This window comes from Megalobrama amblycephala, linkage group LG19 (genome assembly GCF_018812025.1).
Source record: "Megalobrama amblycephala isolate DHTTF-2021 linkage group LG19, ASM1881202v1, whole genome shotgun sequence".
Taxonomy (NCBI): Eukaryota; Metazoa; Chordata; class Actinopteri; order Cypriniformes; family Xenocyprididae; genus Megalobrama; species Megalobrama amblycephala.
In genome coordinates this window covers 288,741-299,737 of record NC_063062.1, presented here as the reverse complement: position 1 = coordinate 299,737, position 10,997 = coordinate 288,741, and the positions used below count along the sequence as shown (strand labels likewise).

Here is a 10,997-nt window from a genome sequence, read left to right as displayed (position 1 = left end):
TATTATTTATTTGTTTAAAATATTGCTGTTTGTTTGTAAGAACTTATTTATTTATTTATTTATTTTTAAAAAAGGAAAGTAACTAAGATGAGTCTGAGAATTTAGATTTTAACATTTATAATGCATAATTTTGAGGCGTATGGCAGTTGCATATTTTAAGTGTTTGTTCTGAAGAGATTAATGTGGAATGTGGATCCAAATGAATCCATGTAAGGAATAAACGGTTCATGGAAAAACACTGAACACTTCATCACGAAACAAAAAGAAACAATTTACATCTACAAAAAAGAAGTTGAAGTATAAAATATCTAGCCAAAAGAAATATCAAGATTAGTCAAATTAAAAGCATCAGTTTTTCTTTAGTAATGTATAAAAAATTCCACTCAGATTTGCAAAGGAAAACCAGGAAACACAAAAATATGGTTTGACTGCCTCACTCGTGCCACCCACGCTGGGCGGAGCTTAAGCACCGGCTCTCTGATTGGTCAGGTGTGGTTTTCCGTTGGCCTGCTGCGTTTATATAGCCAATCAGCGCGCAGCAGAGAGTAGTGTCTGAACGGACGCGAGCACACGAGTTTCTCTTGGTGGAAGATCGCGAGGAAGCGCCATCGTCCAGCTTTCATTGACCGTCATGGAGGACTCGAGTAGTTGACATTTCCTTTAACCTTCTCTTTTCACGCTTTCCTTCGTACGGTCATCGATCCGTATTTGGTGTAATTAACGACTTTTCGCACATCGACGCGCGCCTGTCTCAGTTTGAGGATGAAGCTCATCATCGGCATCGGAGGGTGAGTGTGAGCGCGTGCTCGATGCTGGCCGCGTGGTGCGCGTGCCACTCATTCTATTTGTCAAAGAAATCACCACAGCAACCGCGTTTCCCGCCAGAGTACCTCAGTTAAACGATCAGAAAGACTTTACAAAGATTCTGAAGCGTGATTAATTCATGTGAAGTGAAGACGATTTAAAAATGAGCGTCGTGAATTAATATCGCTTCAGAATCTTTGTAAAAACAGTAACGCAAAACGTGTTTTTTTTAATGTCTGTAAATTATAATGTTTTTATGTTTAATTTAACATCTGCTCGAAGGACTACAGTTGAGCCAGTTGTGAAATACTGTAAAACAAATAATGTAAAGGCGTGGCACTTCTGTATTTCGGTGCTGAATGATTGACACATTCATATTCGCATCTAAATAATAACTCGATGCATGTCCAAAACAATAACGTAATGCATATGTTTCGCTCCACAGGGTCACAAACGGGGGTAAAACGACACTGACGGACAGACTGATCAAGAACCTGCCCAACTGCTGTGTGGTCCATCAGGATGATTTCTTCAAGGTCAGTATAAGCAGAAACCAGAGCTTTACATTCAGCTGTAGGGCTGGGCAATGACACACATTTCACGATTCAATTCAATATCGAATTCAATCTGCTTCGGTATAGTACAGTTACAATGTAAACAATCTCTCTCAACTAAAGTTGTAAACTAAACAGGAACCCTATTGAACATTTATCATAGAACTTGTTTTCTTGACAGGTTTATTCAAACGTGCATTAAATATCTAACGGGTTAAGTAAAGATATAATGAATATATAGTTAAAATATTAATCTCTAGAGTTATTTTTCTAGCTAATTATCGAGTTTATAGACACTGAATGTCTTTTCTAAGGTAAATTACGTGACATTATTATTCTCAAACTGTTTTATTGAAATCTTTCCACGGTTGGAACGCTGATCGATTACATGAGACGTGATTCATTTCAGTAAGTTGTTCTGAATCTTTCGACATTCCTTCTGATGTTCATGCATGTTTCTTTGGTGCTGCAACCAGTAGTAAAGAGACGATCAGTTCACGAAAGCCACAAAAACACATTTATTGACTGAATTTAATATTAATATACACAGAATTTGATAGCCGAGACTTTGCTTTATATCAAAAGTATCAAAGATGATTGGATTGCAGGAACTACAAGTAATGTTTTGTTAATTCATCAACTGAAAACAGCATCTAAAAGATTGATATAAGAATCCGTATTGCTTCATCAAAATTAAAATCGAGCATTCGATATTCCCAGCCCTAGTCAGCTGTTTCTCAGGTTTAGCGTTGGTGTTGGGATGATCCGAGCACAGTGTTCTGGAGTGCATCTCATTGGTGTATGTTTCAGCCCCAAGATGAGATTGAAGTTGGTGAAGATGGCTTTAAGCAGTACGATGGTAAGCCAAGGGCTTGGTGCGTGTGGTTTTGCATGTTCATTTAACCGAGACGCCTGTCTGCGCGTCCCCTCCGCTCATTTGTGGTGTGTTTGCAGTCATCAGCGCTCTGGACATGGACGCCATGATGAGCACCATCACCGCCTGGCAGCAGAACCCCGTCAAGTTTGAGCGATCTCACGGCGTCAACATCAGCCTGGACTCGGAGATCCTTCCACGCGCTCGGGATGAGGACGTTCATATCCTGATCGTGGAGGGTTTCCTGCTCTACACCTACGGGTGAGTGTCACACACACACACACACGCGCGCGCGCGATTGAACACGATGTGCTTTTATGAACGCTGCTTTCTTCTGCGCAGACCTTTGATCGATGTGTTCGACCAACGATACTTTATTTCCATTCCATACGAAGAATGCAAAAAGAGGAGGAGGTGAGTGTCACGCCTGCCGCGTTTGGAGGAGGAACGGGAGGAGATTCGACACACACCTGATCTCACTGTTGTGTGTGTGTGTGTGTGTGTGTGTGTGTGTGTGTGTGTGTGTGTGTGTTTTAGTTCAAGGAACTATGCCGTCCCGGACCCCCCCGGTCTGTTCGACGGACATGTCTGGCCCATGTATGTGAAACATACAAAAATCATGGAAGACTCAGGAGTTGATGTCGGTAAGTGTTGCATCTTCAATTCAGTGCTATTTTTCCATCCATATTTTTTTATATTGCATTAAAAATGCTGGATAAAAACATAAGCACTGAATTGAGGCGGATGATGTTTTATTATAAAAAAGCTGAAATTATGACATTCTATATCACTTAAAGTGTTAATTATGACAGTTGAAATTGACAAAAAGTTGAAATTATGACAAACTAAGTCAAAATTATGAAATGTATATAATTATGACTTGGTCATAATTACGTCTTGGTCATAATTACGACATAGAAAGTGAAAAGTTGCAATTATGACAAACTAAGTTGAAATCATAACTTAAGCTGTAATTATGACAAGTCAAAATTATGACTTTTCAATGTTTTATTTGATAAGAAGACATGCGCATAAACACATTTACCGAATAAATCCCTCATGTGACTTTGCCTCAGCAGAGGCTGTGATTGGATAACTGGACTAACCAGCACACCAATCACATCGCAGCATCTCAAATGTTTGGTTCTGAAACGTCTGAGTCACAGTCTGTCAACAGAATGATTTGGTTTAATTAAAAGCGTCTCACACCTGAACGCAAGATCACATGACAGTGTTTGTGTTTCGTCTGACGCTCTGAGACAAACTCATTCATGATGGAGGGAAAAAGAACCCGATTTAAACGACTTATATTTTAATTGCTGATATTTTGCGCCGATTTCCCACGAAATGAGTTTTGTTCTCTTGAACACATGGGATGGAAACGCTGCTTTATCCACAAATGATTTATGCCATATATATATACGAAGTCATCCCTAATATCCGTTTGTTTTTGTGTTTCAGTGCAACTAGACGGAACCATGTCTAAGGAACAGCTGTACAACCTTGTGTACGGAAACATTCTGAACCGCATCCAGAAGGATCTGCCCTGAACAAAGGTACACGTTTACACCGACGCTTTCGTCCAGAGCGACTTCATCACCTCTTCTGTTCAGTGATCATGTGACGTCTGTGTTTCAGATCTGTTGATCGGCTTCTGCAGGAGGAAGCGTTTTATATGGACTCCTGCGCAGCAGCGTATACTCCGGCCCGCGGCCCAGACGGCGTCTGCATCGCTGTTGTTTTTTTATCTGTTTTTATATCCTCTGTATTTATTTATCATCACGCTGTTATAAAGCTACTCGTCTGTATCAACATCAGGACTGAGAATGATCATGCATGGTTGCAGCTACAAGCACATAATAAAATGAAGCTCCTGCGACACGTTTGTTGTTTGTTTCTCTTGAGTGACTCATGATGTTTAATAAAGGGTTCATTCATGCAAAAATTAAATTAGTCGTTCCGAACCCAACGGAATGATGTTCATCTGCTCTTCTTTGTGTCATGAAAATAGTCCAGACAACTTGTGCTTAATTCCAAGTGTTCATTATAATTGCATAATTAGTATATACTTACTTTCTCCTGGTCACTAAGTCAAAAGAGGTTAAAATGCTCTGAAGACTTTGGCTGCGTCTGAAGTCACACTTTTTCTATTAATATAGTATGTGATGAAAGTATGTCTGAATTTACAGCACTCATAAAAAAATGACCTACTTTTCTGCTGAGATACTGAAGTGTGCATACGATGGACTTTTACTATCCCATCAGGCCACGGGAGAGTATTTATGAATGGCCTTGGTAGGTCACGTGATAATGACAACATGGCCAGGTTACATTTAATACTGTACAGAACTTTTTTTTTAGCAGTTGCAAAGTAATTTTCATGTAATAAGTGCCTACTTGAGAGAGTATGTGATTTAGTATATTTAATAGCAGGTCAGGTAACTAAGGTAACACAACACATGCTTCCTGCCTGGAGATGTGTGTGATGTTTACTGCACATTCAGAGGCTGTGACTGTTCTGGCCGACGGCGTGTTTATGTCGGTCAGTGAGAGCAGAGCTGTCATTATGGTTTCCCTCATATTTCTTTTCTTGAACACATCCTCTCAGACGCTCGCCACTAAACACGGCCCTGACTCACTGCAGCTGCGCCGCTGATCCTGCAGGATTCACTGGAGCACTGGATGTGTTGCATCACCGTGAGGAGCTGATTAAACTGAGCTCAGTAGAAGTGTGAGTTTAGAGATCATCACTGGAACACAACGAGTTAGAGAAAAACCTTCTGAAATCATGGATTCTTCAAGTTCTTCATCTTCTGAGAAGCCCATCTCCAACACATAATAAACAAATGCTTTTGTAAATCACAAAAAAGTTGAAATTATGACAAACTAAGTCAGAATTATGAAATATTAGTGAAAAAGTTTGTGAACCACTTGCAGAATCTGTGAAAATGAGAATAATTTTAATAAAATAAGTGAGATCATACTAAATGCATGTTATTTTTTGTTTAGTACTGTCCTGAGTAAGATATTTTACATAAAAGATGTTTACATATAATCCACAAGACAAAAAACTGAAGAATCTGCAGGATCTGGAGGATTTTTCTGAAGAACAGAGCTCAGTTTAACTGCTCAGGACAAACAAGAGACTCATGAACAACCATCACAAAACACACAGGCGTGGATCATCAGGTGACCACACACAGTATTGAGAATCAATGCTTCACATACTTATGAATGGGGTCATTTTAATAAATTCAGCTATTGTTTTGTCTTGTCAACTAAATGTAAACATCTTTTATGTAAAATATCTTACTCAGGACAGTACTAAATAAAAAATAACATGCATTTTGTATGATCTCTCTTATTTTGTTAATTTTTCACATTTTCACAGATTCTGCAAGTGGTTCACATACTTTTTCTTGCAACTGTATATCATAATTACGACATAAGAAGTGAAAATTTACATACCAAGTTGAAATTACAAACTAATTCAAAATTGACAAGTTAAAATTATGACAAAAGTTGAAATTGAAGTCAAAATTGTTTTTTGTAATTGACAAAAATGTTGAAGTTACGACAAACTAAGTCAAATTGATGACATAAAAACTCATAATTATGACATAAAAGTCAAATATGACAACCTAAGTCAAAATTATTACATAAAAAGTTGAAATTATGACAAACTAAGTTGAAATCATAACTTAAGTTGTAATTATGACAAAAAGTCAAAATTATGACTTTTCGAAATTGATTGAAAGTCGAAATTGATGTTTAAATTATTACAAAAGAAGTCAAAATTATGACTTTTGTAATTGACAAAAAGGCATAATTATGACAAAAAGTCAAAACTGACATAAAAAGCTGAAATTATAACAAACTAAGTCAAAACTTAGTCATTTTTATGTCATAATTTAGACTAACTAAACAAAAATTTTGACTTTGTAAAAAGTAGAAACTGACATACCAAGTTGAAATTATGACAGTCTAAATTATGACATAAAATGTTGGAATTATTACAAACAAATTATGACTTATGTAAAAAGTAGTAATTGACATATTAAGTCGAAAATGACAAAAAGTTGAAATTAGTACAAATTAAAAAGTCATAATTATAACAATTATAGAAACTGACAAAAAGTCAAAATTATGAGTCAAACCTCTAATTCTGAACAGAATCTTAGAACTCTATTGTTCTCGACTCATTTTTAAAGAACGCTTTATGTCAAATAGGTTCTATATAATAAGACATTTCATGATACTTTCATGCTAAGTTGTAATTATGACAAAAAAGTCAAATATGACAACCTAAGTCAAAATTATTACATAAAAAGTTGAAATTATGACAAACTAAGTTGAAATCATAACTTAAGTTGTAATTATGACAAAAAGTCAAAATTATGACTTTTCGAAATTGATTGAAAGTCAAAATTGATGTTTAAATTATTACAAAATAAGTCAAAATTATGACTTTTGTAATTGACAAAAAGGCATAATTATGACAAAAAGTCAAAACTGACATAAAAAGCTGAAATTATAACAAACTAAGTCAAAACTTAGTCATTTTTATGTCATAATTTAGACTAACTAAACAAAAATTTTGACTTTGTAAAAAGTAGAAACCGACATACCAAGTTGAAATTATGACAGTCTAAATTATGACATAAAATGTTGGAATTATTACAAACAAAGTCAAAATTATGACTTATGTAAAAAGTAGTAATTGACATATTAAGTCGAAACTGACAAAAAGTTGAAATTATGAGTCAAACCTCTAATTCTGAACAGAATCTTAGAACTCTAGGGTTCTCGACTCATTTTTAAAGAACGCTTTATGTCAAATAGGTTCTATATAATAAGACATTTCATGATACTTTCATGCTAAGTTGTAATTATGACAAAAAGTCAAAATTATATAGAAAGTCATAATTTCAACTTAATTTCTTACGTTTTTTTCGATTGCTAAACGACAGTGGACACAACTGGAGTCACATGAGCAGAACTCTAACTACAGTCTGCACAGCAGCAGTTCATGTGGACCAAACTCTAGTTCGTTTTTCATTGCTTGAACACAGTTTTCAAAACTCTACACACTTATCCCATGACTTTAACCACAACCTGCACAACACTGTGGATTTACAGCACTTTGTTCAAATGCTAACACACTGCTGTCAAAACTGTGAACCACACATTCAAAACAGAAGAGATTTCAGCCTTGTGCCTTTCAAACATTGCAATTTCAGCTGAAAGGCTAAGCAGGTGTCTTGTTTTAGACTTGTTAGTGAACACACACACACACACACACACACACATATATATATATATGTAACTCATTACTGTAATTCCGTAAATTATTACAGACTATTGAAGCAAACTGCTAATTTTCATTTACCTTAAAGAATTATGTTCTAAAAATGTAAATAAATCATGTGAAAGAAAGTCACTATTTTCTTTGAAGAAAATATTACTTTGTATGAAGTCACTGAAATTGTTCAAACTGTAAAGATGAAAAGTTTGTATTTTCTGTGTTGGTGTTTCTCAGTGTGTTCTGAGTGACGGTGTGTATCTCAGTGAGGGTTATGATAGTGTTTGGCTGCACTGAGCCTGTTTTGAGTCATGTGTTAAGAGTTGGAATGAGTTTTGCAGGTGATGTGAACGGTTTAGGTCAGGTGACTGTTGGTAGTGCAGACTGTAGTTAGAGTTTTGCACATGTAGCTCCAGTTGTGCTCACTGTCGTTTAGCAATCGAGAAAAACTGTAAATTGATCACTTTTTAATCCCATAATTATGATTTAGTGAGACAGTTTTGACTTTTCATTTTTTTAAATCTCATAATTATGATTTTTGTCATAATCAAGATTTACTAAAGCATGATTTTTTTCCTCTGTGGCACAAATGGACTTCCATAGAGTTCAGTGTTTCAGAAGCGTCTCTGACAGCGAGTGAGATCCAGCTGAAGGTCAGTGAAGCTCGTCTGGACGTCTCGGTCATCGTGAACACTCATTGTGTCCTGCGTGAATTACGCCACAGAAATGAGTGTGTGTGAAGAATGTGCTGTTCATAAACCTGAAATAGACAGAAAACACAAACTGACCCCGAACCCACTGACCACAGCCAACCAACGGCCACATTCACATAACGCCTGGTTTACCACTGTACACTGAAACAAATGTGGGTCATGCAGAGGCCTGTGGTCATGTGATTCATCCGTGTGTCTGAAATCTTCACTAATGTGTTGAAGTCTATCTATTGATTTATTTCAGTCCCATGGAGCTTCTGTCTGTCGGCTGTTCTGTGTGTGTGTGTGTGTGTGTGTGTGTGTGTGTGTGTGTGTGTCTCCTCACACTGATGTTTTCAGATGAAAGTGAGTAACTGAATGTTCCTCTGAAGGAGTGGAAGGTTTTGTTCGGCTTCAGCAGAGAAAACATCAGATTTCTTGAGTCACGATCAGCGGTCGGGAAGCTTCAGTGCGGAGCTGCTAAAAATGTCCAGGAAATTCCCTGGAAGAAACAGTGAGCTCATACCGGACATCTGAACATCATTCCACTCCTTACACAATTCTACATAATATTTACACTGTAAAAAATGATTTTATGATGAAGTAAATTCTACAGAAAAACAAATGTAATTTTTACATGAAAAAGTTAGTTCAGGCAAGAATTTAAAAAACAAAGTAAATTCTATATTAGTACTCAATTTAAGCTTGTAGAAATTAAAGTGTAAATATGAACATTATAAAATGAAGTAAAACTACTCAACTTTTCTGATACTGGTGCTCCCATCATGCACTGGGCCTTGAATAATTAATGAGGTCGATTTTTCACTGTTTTCCAGCTGTTTGTGCACGGTTTTATAATTGCCTTTGTGGTTATGTTCAATATCTTGCCATTTTGTGATATTTGGAGTTCATTTTCTACTCAAAATGTCACATTCAGACTCGAAACGATCCATCGAATGTTACCGTCATTGTGTATTGTGAACTTCTAATATGTAGTTATAATGTTTACACAATATCTATTGTATTATTTACTTAGAATTTATTAATTTACTTCTTATTTTACTTCTAAATAAAGCATACACTTTAAAAGCATGGTTTAATTCAGTGTTATATTGTTGAGTAAAATGCATTGCAAAAGAAACTTCAACTAAGTAGAAATTAATCTTTTACTGGCCAAGTTAAAATTACTTTATTTTCGTACTTAAGTAGAGTTACTTAATTCCATATTTGAAATTTACTTTAAAAATATTATTGTTTTTTACAGTGTATATAAACTGTATCAGCATTGGATGTTTTACACGATAAACGTAATTAAAGTAATTAGTGCAGAATCTGTTTTTTTGTTGTTACTTCCTGAGGCTCTGATTATGTTTTTCCTGACTTCCTGCCGTTTGATCTCGTGTGTCTGACCCGCGCTGCGGCGGTGCGAATAGAAGTATGGATACTTGAATAAAAATGTCAATCTTCACTTAAAATATAGAGATTCTAAATTTAACAAATAAAATTAAATTAGTTTTTACCGTAGAAACTAAAGCATTAAATATATTTAAACTTGAATTAAATAAACTTAAATATAAATATTATACTTGTATAATATGAATTTATGTCTTTACACAGTTGCTGATTTTCCTTATTTGCCGTGAGTTTCGTCACAGATGAAGGCGACACATTCGCACCTGTGTGTCATGTTTCCCATCCGCCCGTCAGAGGTCACGCGTGTCGAGGGGCCGCACACGCGTGTGTGTGTGTGTCAGATAAGCTCTTGTGTGTCAGTGAGCTCCGTCTGTCACACACACACTCAAAACCAGTCAATAATGATATAATTCAACTGTGAATCTGGAGAAAACATGAGGAACACAATAGATTTAATAGTCTTAAATAGCTACTGCTCTCATATGCACTTAAAACTATTTTAAATAACATGTTAAACATGAAAGTATTATGCAATTTCTCTTTATATAGGACCTATTTGTCATAAAGGGTTCTTTAAAATTGAGTCGAGAACCCTAGAGTTCTGTATCAGCGTTATCAGCTGGGGTTCACAGTTTGTTGAGCAGTAATCCGACGGCCTGTTCAACGGTGACCTTTTTTAAATAATTAAGGATGATGAAAAAAGAAAACTAATAATCATTACTATAAAGTTTCCTGGTGTTTTGGAGCAGAGTTTGTGCAGAATGAAGCGTCTCCTCCTCCAGTTCTGGCTCAGGTTCAGGTTCAGCGGTTCACTCACACAAACACTCAGAGTAAACAAGACAATAAATCCTTGTGTTAGACGCGTTCAGTGTGAGACGAGACGAAACAACCTCAGAAACCTGATCAACAGCATCACAATCACATCTGCACAGAACAATGTCCGTCTGTCTCTCTCTCTCGCTCTTAATAACATGGTTTGGTTTTCTGGTTTAATCAAATGTTCCTTTAATGTTTCTGCTGTTGCCACTTCAAAAGCTGCATTTCTACATTTACTTTCCAGTGAAACCGCTGCATTTTTCAGCACAGCACATGTGCATTAGTTTAATTTTGACTGTCATATATCATGATAAATCACGAAAGCCACAGTCCGTGTGTACAAACACAAACACATACAGAAAAACACCTCAAAGGTGCTGTTCGCTTAAAGCGAACACAAAAATGAAAATAACGTCATTACTCACCCTCATGTCGTTCCACACCCGTAAGACCTTCGTTCATCTTCAGAACACAAATTAAGATATTTTTGATGAAATCCGATGGCTCAGTGAGGCCTGCATAGCCAGCAATGACATTTCCTC

At 36.3% G+C, this 10,997-nt stretch overlaps 1 protein-coding gene across 2 annotated transcripts; it reads left to right on the top strand.

Annotated features, from left to right (window-relative positions):
* The first annotated feature begins 523 nt into the window (after positions 1–523).
* On the top strand, positions 524–4,111 carry mibp2 (muscle-specific beta 1 integrin binding protein 2). Of its 2 annotated transcripts, XM_048169514.1 has the most exons (8): positions 524–788; positions 1,250–1,340; positions 2,169–2,217; positions 2,313–2,493; positions 2,575–2,646; positions 2,770–2,876; positions 3,694–3,788; positions 3,871–4,111. In XM_048169514.1, exons 1-7 carry the CDS (start codon positions 763–765, stop codon positions 3,780–3,782), a joined length of 615 nt encoding a protein of 204 aa, XP_048025471.1. In that variant the 5' UTR covers positions 524–762; the 3' UTR covers positions 3,783–3,788; positions 3,871–4,111. The 2 variants fall into 2 exon arrangements, with proteins under 2 accessions (XP_048025471.1, XP_048025472.1); XM_048169515.1 differs by lacking the exon at positions 2,169–2,217 and having other exon boundaries at positions 539–788.
* Positions 4,112–10,997: the final 6,886 nt, after the last annotated feature.

Coding starts and splice junctions, on each gene's coding strand:
- mibp2 (XM_048169514.1), top strand. CDS start 763: ATGAAGCTCATCATCGGCATCGGAGG. Junction 1,341..2,168: donor ATCAGGATGATTTCTTCAAG/GTCAGTATAAGC, acceptor TGTATGTTTCAG/CCCCAAGATGAGATTGAAGT. Junction 2,218..2,312: donor TGGCTTTAAGCAGTACGATG/GTAAGCCAAGGG, acceptor GTGTGTTTGCAG/TCATCAGCGCTCTGGACATG.